Source organism: Pongo abelii, chromosome 10, assembly GCF_028885655.2.
Source record: "Pongo abelii isolate AG06213 chromosome 10, NHGRI_mPonAbe1-v2.0_pri, whole genome shotgun sequence".
Classification (NCBI taxonomy): domain Eukaryota; kingdom Metazoa; phylum Chordata; class Mammalia; order Primates; family Hominidae; genus Pongo; species Pongo abelii.
In genome coordinates, this window is record NC_071995.2 from 123,304,421 (window position 1) to 123,320,657 (window position 16,237).

Here is a 16,237-nt window from a genome sequence, read left to right on the forward strand (position 1 = left end):
GGATACAGAGACAAAGAGAGAGGGAGACAGAGACCCAGAGAGAGAGGGAGACAGAGACCCAGAGACAGAGGGAGATGGAGATGCAGAGAGAGGGAGGGAGAGAGACCCAGAGAGAGAGAGAGACGGAGGGATGGAGACCTAGAGAGACGAAGATGGAGACCCAGAGAGAGAGCGACGGAGACCCAGAGAGAGGGAGACAGGGACCCAGAGAGAGAGGGAGACAGAGACCCAGAGACAGAGGGAGACAGAGACCCAGAGACAGAGGGAGACAGAGACCCAGAGAGGGAGACAGAGACCCAGAGACAGAGGGAGACAGAGGTGAGAAAGACACCGAGACTGGGAGAAGGGGAGACACAGAGAAGGAGATAGACAGAGAGATGAGATCCAAGAAAGGAGAGACCTGGCGATGGACAGGAGATGAGACTGAGAGATGAGACTGGAGTGAGAGAGATGAGAGAGAGGCAGTCACAGAGAGACAAGATCCAAAGGAAGGGGACAGAGACTCAGAGGAAGATGAAACTAGGAGAGGGAAAGAGAGAGAAGTGGGGAGAGGGAGAGAGACAAGACCCAAAGAAAGGGGACAGGGACTTGGAGACAGGCAAAGGTAGGGAGACCTGGAGAGTAGAGGCCAGAGGTTCTGGAGCCCATGCTATGAGGGCTGGAAGGCACTCCCACCCACTGCTGCACCAAGACCCCAGGACCGTCCTCTTCTCTTCCCAGGCCCCTCTCCACAGTCTCCAACACACAAAGCAGGGTGTTGCAGCTGGCTTCCCAGGGCCTGGGGGGCCACAGTGACCTCAGGAGCCTGCTGTGCACCTTAACTTGCTGTCTGTCCCCAATCCGCGGCATTCAGTGGCACCCACTTTTCTGGGGAGGGGATCCCCAACTTCTTCATATTCTCAGCAGTGTCCAAACCCCCTCGAAAGCTCCAAAGCTGCTGACTGGGGGCTATGCTCTGTCCAGCCCCCGGGACCCCAGCCCCATTGGAAACAGGAAAAGGAGGGAACACCAGGCTCTGACGGACGAGTGAAGCCTCATGGGGCTCAAGGGCCTGGAATCCACCTCAGTCCCCGGGTCATCCTGGTGGTGCCTTGGCCAGGGCCTCCCCACCTTCCATCAGCTTGGGCCCCACCCCGGCCAGGTTGGGCCCCGGGGGTCCTCAGTCCCACAGGCTAGGACCAGCACCCTTCATCTCATAACAGGGTGTCTCTGAGCGCACCTCAGAAGCCCTCAGTTTCCTCATCTGAAATCTATGGCATCGCAGCCTCATCTTCTGTTACTTAACAACTGTTTACTGAGCATCTACTATGTGCCAGGCACTGTTTCAGGTGCTGGGGACACAGCAGGGAGCAAGACACAGTTGAGGGCTCTCACAGAGGTGACACTGACAATAAGCAAGATGACCAAGATAATCCTGGATTTGGGAACTTAAATAGAATGGAGGGCTAGTGAGTGCTGGGGGATGGGGTGTGAGGGGCTATTTTAGATTCCGTGGTGCAGAAACGTCTCCCAGAGAGGATGGCCTTGAGCTGGGATCTACGTCATCAGAAGGAACCGGCTCTGGGAAGATCCAGAAGGAAGGGAACTCCAGCTGGAGGGCACCGCAGGAGACGGGAACAAACTCTGTGTATCGGAAGCACAGACAGAGGAAGGCCCTGTGGCTGGACGGTGCTGGGGAGGGACAGAGAGGACGGAGGAGGGGCTGTGAGCAAGACTGGCAGGGCCAGTCCTGCAGGGTCCTGTGAGTTTCGACATGGCAAAGGGTTTGGTCTTTTATGCAAAAGACAGCTGTGAAGGCCTAGAAGCAGTGAGGGCCCAGGGGCCATGAGCACAGCAGCACCCAGATCTCGGCGAAGACCATCCTCCAATCCCAGAAACCGCGCTGCCCAGGTCATGGCTGATTTCAGCGCTCGGCCAGGAAGTACGCGATAAGAGCCCAGAGTGACTTTAAGTCAAGAATTGCCAAAAACAAAAGAAAACAAAAGTCAAAAGGACACAGAACCCAGCCTGAAGGTTTCCAGCTGCCAGAGCTGGAACGATGTGAGTGACAACAGAAATAACCCTGGGACTAGATTAGCGTCCCAGGAATAAAACAAATCCCCACGAGTCCATGTGATTATAAACAAATGATTCAATACATCAATACATGGAGGAGAAGGGACAGATCTTTCTCCTAGAGTTCCAATGAATAAATGTCCAAGAAATGAGGAAACAGAAAATCGTCATTAGAACGCAGTAATAACCCAACCGCCGCTGGCAAGATCCGGGGATGAATGCTAAATTGGTTGGCAAAATTTTAAGGAGCAAGAGGAAATTTGCACAGCCTCAAAGAATCTTCCCGCAAGTATGTATGAATCATGGCGGTGGCTCCACAAATCTATATTCCTCCCTCTAGAAGGCAGAGCTTAACTCCCCTCCCCTGGAATATGGGTGGGACTTGGTGACTCTCTAGTAAAGAACAGAGCAAAGGAGGGATAACTCTAAGGCGACAGAGGAGACCTAGGGCAGAGCCCCCTATCATGTGGGCATCACGCAGCCCCCTTACCTCTCTCTGGTCTTCCCCAAAACCCACCATCCCAGTCTTACCAGGAGGAAACACCTGCCAAAGAAAGCCATGATCAGTGATCTTCAAAAGTGCTGGAGTTGTGAAAAACAAGGCAAGGCTGAGAAGCCGTCACGGGCTGGAGACTAAGGAGACACGAGGACAAATGTCACGTGAGAACCCAAATCAGATCCTGGACCAGAAAACAGACGTTGGTGGGGAGACGGGTGAAAATGCAAAGACAGCTGGTAGTTTAGTGGAGGGTCATGTGCCGCTATTTCTTTCTTAGTATTTTGTTTTGTTTTGTTTTGATTTTTGTTTTTAGAGACAGGGTCTTGCTCTGTCTCCCAGGCGGGAGTGCAGTGGCTCGATCATGGCTCACTGCATCCTTGAACTGGCCTCAAGCAATCCTCCTGCCTCAGCCTCCTGAGTAGCTGGAAATACAGGCACATGCCACCACACTTGGCTAATTTATTTTTTGGTAGAGATGAGGTCTTGCTTTGTTGCCCAGCTCATCTCCAACTCCTAGCCCCAAGTGATCCTCCCACCTTGGCCTTCCAAAGTGCTGGGATGACAGGCGTGGGCCACCATGGCAGGCCCCAGTTGTGGTAAGTGTATCTCTGCTGTTATATAAGCTGTCCACATGAGGGGTGCCAGGTGACGTGTGTGTGGGAACTCTCTGGAGCGTATTTGCAACTCTTCTGTTGCACAATGTACAATCTAGTTACTTTAAAATAAATAGTTCCACCGTCTCACAAAAGAAGAGAGATAGAATCCACTTTGAAACACCGTGGTGAGGACCATACAAAATTGACTTTGGGGTTTGCAGGTGGTACACTGCCTAGTACAGATGGGAATGTCACCCCCAACCCCCCCTCAAAAAAAAACTGGTATGTGTAAAGTCCTAAGCCCCAGCACCTCAAAACATGACCTCATTTGGAAACAGGGTCTTTAGAGCGAGAAGCAAGTTAGAATGAGGTCACTGGGGTGGGCCCTAATCCAATGACTTATGAAAAGGGGAAATTTGGACAAAGACACAGACACACATAGAGGGGAGATGACGCGAACAGACACGGGAAGAACGCCACGCGAATACGAAAGACGGGAGTGACGCATCTCCCAGCCAAGGAACGCCAAGGAGGCCGGCAGCCGCCAGGAGCTGGAACCGGCAAGGAAGCAGCCTCCCCTGGAGCCTTCCAGAGAGCGTGGCCCTGCAGCACCTCGATTTCCAACTGCTAGCCTCCAGTACTGTGAGAGAAGAAAGTTCCTGCCATTTTCAGCTGCCCAGTTCATGGCCGAGTGTTAAGGCAGCACTGAGAAGCTAGTCCGGCGTGTGATCTTCCACAAACCGCGGTGCCGTCACTGCAGCTGGAAAATGACTCGGGGAGCATGAGGCCTCGGGGTGGTGGTGATGTGCATGCAGCCGTCTGTTCGCCACCGATGAGCAGCAGCTGAGGGTGTGAATCCTCCCTGGCTGATCCAGGTTTCCTCCCAAAGCAAGGACACTGCCTGCCACCCAGAGACATCCATGTACCATGCAAAAGGACACATGTCAAGTCTGCAAACACATGTCAAGTCCGCAGGGTGCAAATTGTACAGTGCACAGGCCGGAGACAGCCTCCGAGGGTGTTGTGTTGGGCCGTGGTGCTTTATTTTTATTTTTTTTGCTTTTTATTTTTTTGAGATGGAGTCTCTTGTTCTGTCACCTAGGCTGGAGTGCAGTGGCGCAATCTTGGCTCACTGCAACCTCCGCCTCCCAGGTTCAAGTGATTCTCCTGTCTCAGCCTCCTGAGAAGCTGGGACTATAGGCACGTGCCACCACGCCCGGCTAATTTCTGTATTTTTAGTAGAGACGGGGTTTCACTATATTGGCCAAGCTGGTCTCAAACTCCTGACCTCGTGATCTGCCCGCCTCAGCCTCCCAAAGTGCTGGGATTACAGGCGTGAGCCACCGCACCCGGCTGGTGCTTTCTAAAATCCTAAATTCATTGCCAGCACTGAAAACCAGAGGCTGTTACACAAAAAGCCAAACCTAAAGCTTCTCTTGAAAACATCAGGCCGTCGGGCCACACCTCTTCATGGCCACAGGCTGGGAAACTGAGGCTTCGCTGCCCCTTTCAAAGGTCACCAAGCTCCCCATTCCTCAGCCCCTACCACTCCCTATTGCCTCACACCAGCCCTCCTCACTCAAACGTTCCTTCCCACTCCTGGAGGCAGCCACCTGGGGGACTCCTGGTTTATGATGCCCACGTGTTCAACATTCCTCTGGCAAACTTTTTTTAAGTGTTTATTTTGTTCCAAGCAGTGTTTAGGCAATGAAGATGCAAATAGCTTACTGCAGACAAATCTTTTCTGCTGAGCTTCTGTCCGGCAAACATAAGGACCACAGTCTGTAGGAGGGCTCTGGAGGCATGGGCTAAGCAGCATGTGATGCGTTTGCTGGTAGAGGCATTCATGGGGTGCAAAGAAGTCAGGGTTTAAAAACACACACCCTATAAGGAAACCTCGTCTTGCCATCTGCCAGGGCACTGGAGAGGAGAAGCAGGACGTAGGAGGGCAGGATAAGGAGGCAGGAATTATGAGAGTGTTCCAGGGGAGTCCGGTTGGACCCTGGCTGGGACTGGTCCTGGTCCTGGGGTTTATGGGGTACTGGAAAAGGAAAGCTTGGGGCAATCAGGGGAGGCTTCCTGGAGGAAGGGAGGTTTGAGCTGAGGCCTGAGAGAAGCAGAGGAATGGGGTGGGAAGAAGAAAATGAGCAGAGCCCTGGGTTCTAGGGAGGGAGGCAGCAATAGTGAATCTGGAGAGGGCAGAAGGGGTGCTCAGGGAGAGCCTGACCCCAGCTGCAGGGGAGAGGAAGAGGGAGGCAGCCATGCAGGGCCCAGATACCTTGGGAAGAGTCTGCGGGTTGGGGTGATGGTCTGAACCTCCTGATCACTGAGTGCCAACCAAAAGCTGTGACAGTGCCAAGCAATGTGATGTGACTTGTCTAAGGTCACCCAGCTAGGGAGGGGCAGGGCCTGGAGTAGAGACCCAGGAGAGGAAGTCGGCTGGATGTGCAGTTAGGACTGGTCTAGGAATTTGTCTGTGTGACCCTGGGGGAGTCATCTGATGTCTCTGAACAAGACCAGAGAGACCTGCTAAGAGTAACCTGGGTTCTGACTGATCCCCCTTTCCGCCTGCACAGCCCCGGGTCTGACAGTTCCCATCAGCCGACCCCCAAATGAGGGAGCAGGAGGGAGGAAATCAGGCTGTGAAAAAAGAAAAACGAGCAACAGAAGAAACCAGCAGGCTTCCAGGCCTGAGGGGGCCGGTGAACCAGGGCAACCCCCGGGCAGGCAGAGGCGGAACATGCCTGAGCACCGGCTGCTGCTCATCCCCAGGTCCCACGCCCTTTCACCACATCCCACGTGGGCTCCACAGACGCCTGGGAATTCCTGGAGGGTCCTGCCCAGGGTGGGGCCCATCCCTCGATGGAGCCCCCATCTCCTGCCCCTCTGGGGCTGCCCCGGCCCCGCCCCGGTGGTCTGAGCACTCCCTCCTGCAGCAGAGGACACCAACAGCGCCCGAAGCAGGTGGCGGTGGGAGGGCAGCGGAGGCGGCCACGGGCGACTCCAACGCGTCCGAAATCGCCTGTGCGGCAGGAAGTCAAGCGTGAAATTAACTTTCACTCTGCGGCCCCAGCATGCAGACACAGAGAAATTAAAGTGACGGGGCAAGGTCTCTGGGGAGGGAACGACCTCCCACCTCGAAGCAATGACAGCAGCGGGGGCGAGGAGGCCGTGAGCATGGGGGAGGCTGCTCCGGGGGAAGCTGGGAGCCCCACCTGACCCCGGCTGGATCATCTCATTGTCCCATAGCGGCAGTCACTTATCACAGTGTATTTATTCTTATCAGCCTCCCCTACTAGAATGTCAGGCCTCGTTCACTGCTATCTCCTGGAGGCCCAGAACAGTGCCTGGCATGTAGTAGATGCTCAGTAAATATTTGTTGCATGAATGAGTCTGGGTATCTGTAGACAAAAGAAAGAAGAACCAAAAACCCAGTATGTGCTCTATGCGCTGAGCACTGACCTCAGTGAGCACATCTGAAACTGAGCCCTAGAGGGCAAGTGACTTCCCACAGGGACACACAGCTAGTCAAACAGCCAGGACGAGCTGCGGTCCCACTTGAGGTCCCTGTGTCCAGCCACGTGGTGGGATGGGGCCTGCACAGGGCCTCCCTTCCCATGTCCCAGCACTGGACACGAGACAGTTTCTGCAGTCTAGCATGAGCAGAGTCACAAAACATCAGAGCCTGCAAGGAGTGCAGGGTGCAAAGGCTGCCGAGGGCAGCTTCCTGGGCACTGCAGATTTCCTGAACATTATGCACCCTCAGCTTGCATACCTCCCAGTGACAGGGTGCTCACTACCTACCTCGGCAGCTCCTGCAGGGGCCTTCCCATGGTATTCTCGCCCCTACCCCCATGTCCTTTCTCCCTGCGGCCACCAAAGCGAACTTTTAAAACAAAAATCTGATCACATTGCTTCCTGGGATAAACTTCATTGCTATTATAAACTTCATCATTATTATTCCAACAGATAATAAAACCGGAACTCCTTACCAGCCCCCTGTGACCTGGCCTGTGCCCGCCTCTCCCTCGCCTACCTCCTCGGGCCATGCCAGCCTTCTCTGTGACCCCTGCCAGCTCAGGGAGGCCTTTGCACCTCCTGTTCCACCTGTCTGGGACACTCCCCAGAGGTCCACACAGCTGGCTGCTGCTCAGCCTACAAGGGTCCGCTTAACTGTCATGGCCTGCCCTGACCTTTCTGGCTAATGTCACCCCCTCATTTTCTCTCCCATCACCCCACTTACGAGAGTAATAGAATTTTTAAAAAATGAATGACTGTACAATGAAATTTAATGATAACTACATTGAAATCTAAAAAATAGAAGGGATGATAATTTTAGTAGAAAATATCCAAAAAACTAAAATTATTAGGACAAATCAGTTCCAATAATTTACACACAAAGGTTTTTCTAACAGAAATTGACTACTTACAGTGTAGGAAATCTTAATTATTCATCTATTTGTTTTATATTATATTATATATATATATATTTTGAGACAGAGTCTTGCTCTGTTGCTCAGGCTGGAGTGCAGTGGCGTGACCTCGGCTCACTGCAACCTCCATCTTCCAGGTTCAAGCAATTCTCCTACCTCAGCCTCCCGAGTAGCTGGGACTACAGGTACACGCCACCACAGCCGGCTAATTTTTGTATTTTTAGTAGAGATGGGGTTTCACCATGTTGGCCAGGCTGGTCTCGAACTCCTGACCGCAAGCTATCTGCCTGCCTCAGCCTTCCAAAGTGCAGGGATTACAGGCATGAGCCACCGCGCCCAGCACATCTATTTGTTTTAAATATAAACATGTTTGTTTGTGATTTAGATTTGGAACAAATTCAGTGAGGTGGTTAACTATTTAGTCAAAATGTACTTTAATAGACCACAGCCATTCTCTGATGAAGATTATGAGATGTCAAATACAGCACTGGCTTTAATATGCTTATAGTTTTATTCTACTTAGACAAAGATGAAGGAATATCTATTGGCTGGTGTTATCTATTTGAGTATCTTGCGCCTCTTTTGTTTAGATTCTATGGCTGTCTTTATTACCTGAAATCAACCACAGTATTCAGCTTAAAACATCACTCACTTTAAGTGAAAAAAACCTATGTAAAATTGTCAGTATAATAATATGGCTATCAAAAATAATTATGTCAAAAAGAAAAATCATAACTAGGTATCTGAAGGCATAAAGAGCTTAAGATAGTTATGTGAGCATAGTACAGTTATGTGAGCATAGTACTTTAGATTTGCTGGTATTTTCTTTTTCTTTTCTTTTTTAAAGAAACAGGGTTTTGCTCTGTTGCCCAGGCTGGAGTACAGTGGTGCCATCACGGCTCACTGCAGCCCTTAACTCCTGGGCTCAAGCGATTCTCCCTCCTTAGCCTCCTGAGGACCTGGGACCACAGGCACATGCCACCACACCCAGCTAATTTCTTGTCAATTTTTGCTATGTTTGGCCAGGCTGGTCTCGAACTCCTGGCCCCAGGCAATCCTCCCACCTCAGCCTCCCAAAGTGCTTGGATTATAGACATGAGCCACTGCACCCGGCCGGATTAGCTGACATTCTCTTGTTTTGTTTACTTAACTCATTCTGGTTCTGTCTCCACTGCTAGACAAATCTTGATGAGGGGCGAGGCCTTTGTTTTATCCAAGGCTGAGTGGCCAAGGCCTAGAACAGGACCTGACACACAGCAGGCTCTCAATAAAGATGGGATGAATGAATGAGGGAATGCCCCAAACAGCCCAGACTCAGTTGAGAACACCCCACCCTCATCCCCTAAACCACCTGTGATGAGGTCCTAAGAACGTCCCCCTTGCTTTCAGCACCCCTCCATCTGTGGCTTCCCACCCCAGACAGGGGCCCCAGAGCGAGGCAGGTCCCAGGCAGCTGCAGAAGGGACTGGGGTAGCCCGACTGGAAGACAAACTATGTCGAGTCAAAAGGGATCTGGGATCTGGGCAATGAATGAGCCCGCTAGGCCGATGAGGAGCCCAGGCTGCATCTGACATGGGTCTTCCGTACCAGCCCGGGACTGCTGGCGCAGAACACATGCCCCTTCCTGACACACTCTGCAGCCCCTGCTGGCCACTGGCTGAGGATGACCCCCCCGCCAGCCACGCTGGTGAAGTATCTTTGTCAGGTGCTGCTGAACCCGAGAAGGCCAAGGGCCTCAACTAGCAAGGAGAGATTTTCTAGGCGGCTGCAACAATGACCAGATGCTGCAGGAGGGTGGCCAAGTTGATCACCTGAGCTTGGACCAGTCGTGCAACTCTGGAAACTACAACAGCAGTGATCTCCCTGTCGACTAGTCCGTCACCAGCAGATGTGTGAAAGGTTTGCATGCTTTCAGGAACGGGGAGCTCACCACCGCATATACACTCTGTAGTTCCATCCCAGGAACGCTTGAACAATCGGACCGGGCTGAACTACCCACTGAATCAGCTAAACGCCTCTTTTTGCAGCCACACTCAAACACCTGTACCCTCTCACCATGACGAACCTGGAACATTCAACAGCTACGATCCCAAAGAGTCTCACCTCCAACCTACCAGCCCACCACACGGCCACACGTTCCTCAAGGGGCAAGATCTGCAGCCCCTTTTACCTTTTGGGTTCCTGGGCACTAACATGAGATAACATGCCCTCCTCAGCCCAACAGTCTATGCTCCCGTTAATGCATCCCAAGAAAAAGCCAGCCCCCTTCCAGCTGCCACACCTCCAACGCCTTGTACCCCGCTTGAAGATACGATGCTACTAGCCTCCAGCACTGCCCCACCCAATGGCATGTGGCACTTGACATTTTCTTCCCTCCTAGCACCGGTCTGGGAAAAGGCCCCCATCATTAGAATACATCACACTGGCCACCTCCAAAGCCTCAGGGCCTGGATGAGTGCTCTGATCTGCCCCATAGTGGGCTGTGCCAGAGGGACCTCTCTGTGCAGACACCAGGTGATTCCCAAACATGCTTATGCCAGAGCCCAAAACACCAGGCCCCTGCCTGCACCGGGGCCACTCCCCATCTCCCTGAGCCGGCTGCCTTCTGCCCGCAACAGCTCCCTCCTGCTCGAATAGGATGCAGATGTACAGCCTGGGACCTCTGACCTCCGTCTCTCCAGACCCACCTGTGCACCAGCAGCTCCCTCATCCACCCTCCCAAACCCAGGCCTGTCTCCCAAAACCTCAGGGGGACACTCTCTCTGCTCCCCGCCCCCACCCCAGGTGCCACCTAGGACTGTCTCCTGTCCCCTCCGGGAGCACCTGGCCCTGGCCGGGAGCCCCTGATGGGAACAGAGAGCCCATGTCCCACATCCCATGCAGGCCGCTGAGAGCCTGCGCGCCCACCCTGCCCCCGTGTGTCCGCACGGCTGCCCGCGAGCACTCACATTTTGATGTTCTCATGATACTGCCGGGTGTCGGAGGGCTGGTTGTACAACGGCTGCAAAGGGAGAGAGAGAAGCGCATCAGAGCCCGGCTGGCCACTGGCCACTGCAGAGCCCACCGGTAGGAGCCCCAGCCCTGGCACGGAGAAGCCGTCCTCTGGGTGAGGGCTCAGCCGCAGGCAGGCATGAAACAGAACACAGGGACCCAGCACGCAGCCCCAGCCAGGAACAGGCTGAAACTGGTTCCTCGGGAACAGCTGTGGGTACTGTGGCCACCCCCACCAAGGTCGTCATGGCTGCTCTGCGGGGCATTCAGCAGCGCTGGCCTGGAAGGGGCCACAGCCCAGAGCACACCAGGACAAACCCACACACACCCCAGAGGTTGGCCCTGGCCACCAAACGTGGAAAGCCACTTGGCTTCCCAGCTCACCATGGAAGTGCGCGTCCCAACGCTGCAAGATACCACTCCGCCCCCACTGACCAGCAAAAGACAAAAACGTTGAATAATGCCAAGTGTTGGTGAGGTCTGGGGTGACAGGAAGGCTGGCACATAGCTGGTGGGAGCATGGCGTATGCGCACACATCCCCCAGAGAGACAGCAGCCACCACCTGGCAATGAACACCGACGCCCCCGCTTCTGACCCCCGTGCTCCTGCAGATGCCTACTGTGCTCCGCCAGGAGACGGGCGCTAGGTTGTTCCTACAGCACTGCTCACAGTGGCCAGTGAGAAGCAAGCTAGCCGTCCACCACCAGAAGAGCAGCTAAGGAGATCAGGACTTGGTTACACCACAAATCCCACACAGCAGTGAGAAAGGGAGGCAGGGCCCACATGTAGCAAGCGCAGGGCTTCAAAGAGCGCACCAGGAGATGCAGAAAGCACGGCAGCATCTGTGATGGTGCAGGGACCAAGCCAGCTGCCACGTGTCCCCTCCCAGATGGAAGAACCTTGCTTAGCAACCAAGGGCACAACCTAGGTTCAAGTCCCGGTTCTGATGCTTTCTAGCTGGGTCTCCCTGGGAAGTTACCTAATCCATCTGTGCCTCCATTTCTCCTCATCTATAAAATGGGGTTAAACTCATAGGATTTTGTGAAGATCAAACGAGACAGTGCATGCTAAGCTCTGAGGCTGGTACCTGCAGGCTGAAGTGCCCAGAGGTGCCAGTCACATTGCCGTCATCAGGGAGCAGTGACTGTGCTAATGGCACCCACCTTTCACGCCTCCCTGTAACCACCCATGACCTTGCTGTGGCCAGTGGAATTGCTGCACACTTAGCAAAAGCAGAGGCTTGAAGATGCGAGTTCACATTTCTGCTGTTTCTGTCAAGAGAATGAGCCTAGCCTGGCCTGCAGAAAGCGGGCAGAGAGGCAAGGAGCAGAGTGGTGCCACCCAGCCTGGGCTGAGCTACAACACCGGCCCCCCGACTCCCTCGCTGGCCACGGAGGTGCAAGAGCTGAGCCCACACCAGCAGAAATGCTCAGCTGCCTTCCAGACTGGTGAGAAACAGTAAACAGTTGCTGCTTCAAGCCTCTAAATGTGGGGCTGCTTTGTTCTCCAGCAGTAGCCATGTAATCATACCGGGTAACTGATACAATCATCCCCCACTGTACAGAAAGAAAAACTGAGTACTTAAGAGGTTACAACATTTGCCCACAGCTGGTAAGAGATGAGCCTGAATGACAGCCTGCCTCTCAGCTCCAGCGCTGGAGGAAGGAGTCTGCTCCCCTCTCTGCCTGAGTCTGTGTGTGTGTGTGTGTATGTCTTTCTGTCTGTCTGTCTCCCTCTCTTCCTGTCCCTCTCCCTCTCACACACCCATGCACACAGCAGAAGCCTCCCAGGGTGGCCATGGGTGACTATGGTGGGAAGATCAGGTACACAGTGTGAGTGATCAGATAGAACAGGGAAGGATAGAGACCTGGAGTCCTGCAGCCTCAGGGCAGGGCTGCAGTGACAGAAGGGACACACAAGTCTCTTCCCTGGGGATAGAGCTGAACACACCTCCTGATGACGCCGGCAGAGGGGGCCACCGAGACCCCCACCCACCCATCCCCAGGGAAGGGCCTCTGCAGCTCTGCAGAGCCTCACAGACAGTCTTGGCTGGTGACAATGTCGCCTTTCTCCCTGTAGCCCCAGATCTCCCCTCCTAGGGGATTCACCGCTGGGCTCGGGCAATTCCAGGCTCCTGCTCAGCTACTCTCCTGGGGACAGAGATGTCATCCTGCAGCTGCCATGGGCCATTTCTCCCCGTGCCGGGTCAGGCTCCCTTCCCAAAGTTCTCAGCCCTGAACAGAGGGCAGTTTCCCCACCCCGACCCTGGAAGTTTGAACAAGAGGGAGAAGTGGGCAGAGGAACAAGAGAGCCCACGGTCAGACTCACTGCAGAACTTCCCAGTAGAGGGAAGGGGTGCGGTGCAGCATCCCTGCAGAGGGTGCGAGTCCTCATCTCAGGAATGGCAAGGGGCCCTGTGAAGATGCCCATGCTGTAACCTGGGCAACCACACTGGCTCCTTTATGTTCCCCACATGCCAATCAAATGCAGGCCAGATGCAAGCGGACACCACTTAGGGGTTCGGGTTTTGGAAACAGATAGGCCCTAATTTAAATGGTGGCTCCTCCCTCACTAGCTGTGAGCTTGGACAAGTGCCCTCAACACTCTGGCCTCGGTTTCCTCATCTGGAACATGGGTGTAGGTCAAAGAGGACCTACTTTACGGAAAATTTGGATAGCTCAGAAAATTTCAGACTTGGTGAAATTTGGTGTTTGTCTTGTTTTGGTTTTAAAGATAGCAAACAGCCGAAGGGGGCCAGAAAGGGGCTGGAAGCCCACAGCACACAGCCCTGGGAGGGAGAGGTGGGCAGAGGGGACAGTGTTTCTGCGGCACAGGGTGGGTGCAGAAACGCAGGACCGGCTCCCGGGGGCAGCAGGAGCCCAGTCAGCCTCCAACCCACCAAAGCCAGAGGGGAGGGAGGCCATTTCCACTTGGTGGTCTCCTCCCCTGCCCTGTAGATAGGGACACAGCTCCTGCTTCTCAAGGCGGCCATCGGTGAGGGGCCCGCAAGGCGAAGGCCCCGAAGGACTGAGGATACTGTGGGGTGCTGCTGCCGCCTCTAAACAGGAGCTGCCCCCCTGGGAGGCACTTACCAGCCACTCCCCGAAGCCACTGAACCCCAGGAGCCCAGGGGAGGCTCTGGGCCCAGAGCTGCCCAGAATGCTGTACGTCGCCATGGCAACAGGCTGAGGACAGCCATCTTGGAAAGCCCAGAAGAGGGTTGGGGGAGGGAGGGACAGTGACATGTCCTAGCAGGTGCATTGCTGAGGGGACACAGGGCCGGAGGGGACTCCCCAACATCTCCCTCACCCTCTGCGGAGGGGGCTGCACAAAGGCCTGGCAGCTCCCCAGCCCAGGCTGGCCAGGGTCCCCACATGGGGCCATGAGGCACCTCCACAGCCACACAGGCCAGAGGGCATGGCTGGCCCCTGTCCCTCACCCCCAGGCCTTATCCTCCCGGGAGAAATGACCCCTGGGGGGACGCACGCCAGTGAGGGAATCGAGGCCTAGATGCGTGTGGAGCCTGGGGCGGTGGGGGCGGCACCCAGGAGGCCCCAAGGTCCAGCTCTCTCTTGCTCAGCCTCCGTCTCCTCTAAAATCAGAGGCACAGCCACTCTGAGGGCAGAAAGAGGGCAAAGGGGAGCAGGTGCCAGACGCAAGGCCCAGGCAGAGATGAGGCACAGTGGTGACTAAGAAAGCCAGCAGGGGCCAGGGAGGAGGTGGCCCCCCTCGGGCTTTGAGCCAGCCAGCAGGGCCACCAGGAAAAGCCAGAGTCCCAAGCGGCCTGAGCCGGCAATAAATGAAGTGACAGCCCCAGCCCTCAACCCGCTGGTGACACCAGCTTCTTAAAATAACGCCTTGGAACAGGAAGGAAGCAATGACTCAAAGCGGCAGAGAGGTCGGGGCTGCTGGGCACGCCCTCCACCACTGCGCCCGCTCCTAGCCTGGTCCGGTCCCCACAGCTGGGCTGGAGAGGCCGTGCCCCACCATCTCGGTGCCTCAGACCCCTGGTTAGCACCTCTGGTGCTATTTTCATCCTTTCCAATGCAAATTCCTCCAGGGAGGCCACAGAGATCTGTCCCTGCTGAGGGGAGGGGCGTTGGAACTGCAGCTTCTGATGGAAGACACCCTGGGAACTGGACTCTGACCCACAGCACCTGGGTCCTCAGGCCGTCCCTGGCCCGGGCTTCTGGCACCCAGGTGGTAGACAGGCCCCTGGAGAGGGTGCACCATGCAGCTGCCTCTGCTTGGAGGATGCCTGTGGCCACTCGGGCCTGGCAGATCTGTGCAGAACTGGCCAGCCGCTCCCCAAGGGGCTCAGCACACCTCCATGCCTCATCTCCTGCTGTGTGGCCCAGCACAAGGCACTCCTCTCGCTGAGCCTCATCCAGAAAATGGGATGGCAACAGCTCTGTGAGGCACCCTCCCTGTCCCCACTGACTGGCACCAAGCCAGGGGCCTTCAAGAGTCCAGACACTAGATCTTAGCCTCCTGTGCCATCAGCCCTGTGGAAGCCTCTGCTCTGAGATCCCCAAGTGGGAGACAACCCCGTCCCCTTGTCTCCAAAGAACCAGAAAAGACTCACTGTGGGGTCCTTGGTTCCAAAGCTTCTAACACCAGCAGCTGCCCACCCCCATCTGCCCACAGACTCCCACAGACAGGGGCTTCCTCGCCTGTGTTCCTCAGGCCCTAAGACACAGGGGCCTCCAGGCCCTTTCTCCCAGGAGGACCCCGGGGACCAATCAGGAAAGGGGAGCGGGAGGACCTGGAAGTCTGGAAATGGTTGGGAACTTCATCCAACACTGCCATCCCCATTTGGCAGAAAAGGAGAAACCGAGGCAAGAGGCAGCTTACTGGTGGGGATGTAAAATGGCACGGCCACTTTGGAAAACAGTTGGGCAGTTCCCCAAGGGGCTAAACATAGGGCTAACAGAGGAGCTAGCAATTCCATGCCTAGGTACACACCCAGGAGAAATGAAGACGTACGTTCACATGGAAACGGCACACTAATGTTCACAGCAACTTTATTCACAATACCCCAGATATGCAAACAATCTCATGTCCACCAACTGATGAGTGGGTAAACAACATGTGAACTAACCCTACGGTGAAATATGATTCAGCCACAAAAAGGAACGAAGCACCGACCCACGCTCGACACGGATGAACCTCGAAAACATGATGCTGAGTGAGAGAAACCAGACACAAAGGACCACATATTGCAAGATTCCATTTATAGGAAATGTCCAGAATAGGCAAATCCATAGAGACAGAAGGGTTTCTTTTTGAGATGATGGAATGTTCTAAAATTGACCGTGGTGACAGTTGCACACATCTGTGAATACACTAAAACCCACTGGACTGTACACTTTAAGTGAGTGAATGGCATGCGTGTGAATTGTACCTCAATAAAGCTGTTTACAAAACAAAAAAACAAGCAAGCAGCAGCTGCTGCTGAAAACTTCCCCAGAAATCACTTCCACTGAGAGAAGCACGACCCCAGGCCAGAGCGCGTCACCCAGATCGCCCAGGCCCAAGGATGTGCCTGGAGGGGGCAGAGCCCTGAAGGGGTGGGGAAGCCCAGCGAGGTTCCTGAGTCCAGCCAGGTGGGCAGCTGGGCCCTGCTTCTGAGCTGGAGGAGCCCTTGCCATCTCCTCCCTGC

At 54.7% G+C, this 16,237-nt stretch overlaps 1 protein-coding gene across 50 annotated transcripts in view; it reads right to left on the reverse strand.

The window, feature by feature from the left end:
• NCOR2 (nuclear receptor corepressor 2) overlaps positions 1-16,237 on the reverse strand; it is a 247,317-nt gene that overhangs the window by 115,822 nt on the left and 115,258 nt on the right. For all 50 annotated transcript variants that reach the window (XM_063712304.1, XM_063712300.1, XM_063712303.1 and 47 more), the window contains one exon: positions 10,532-10,584. In XM_063712304.1, coding sequence (XP_063568374.1) covers positions 10,532-10,584 — 53 coding nt within the window. The remainder of the gene's footprint in view (positions 1-10,531; positions 10,585-16,237) is intronic.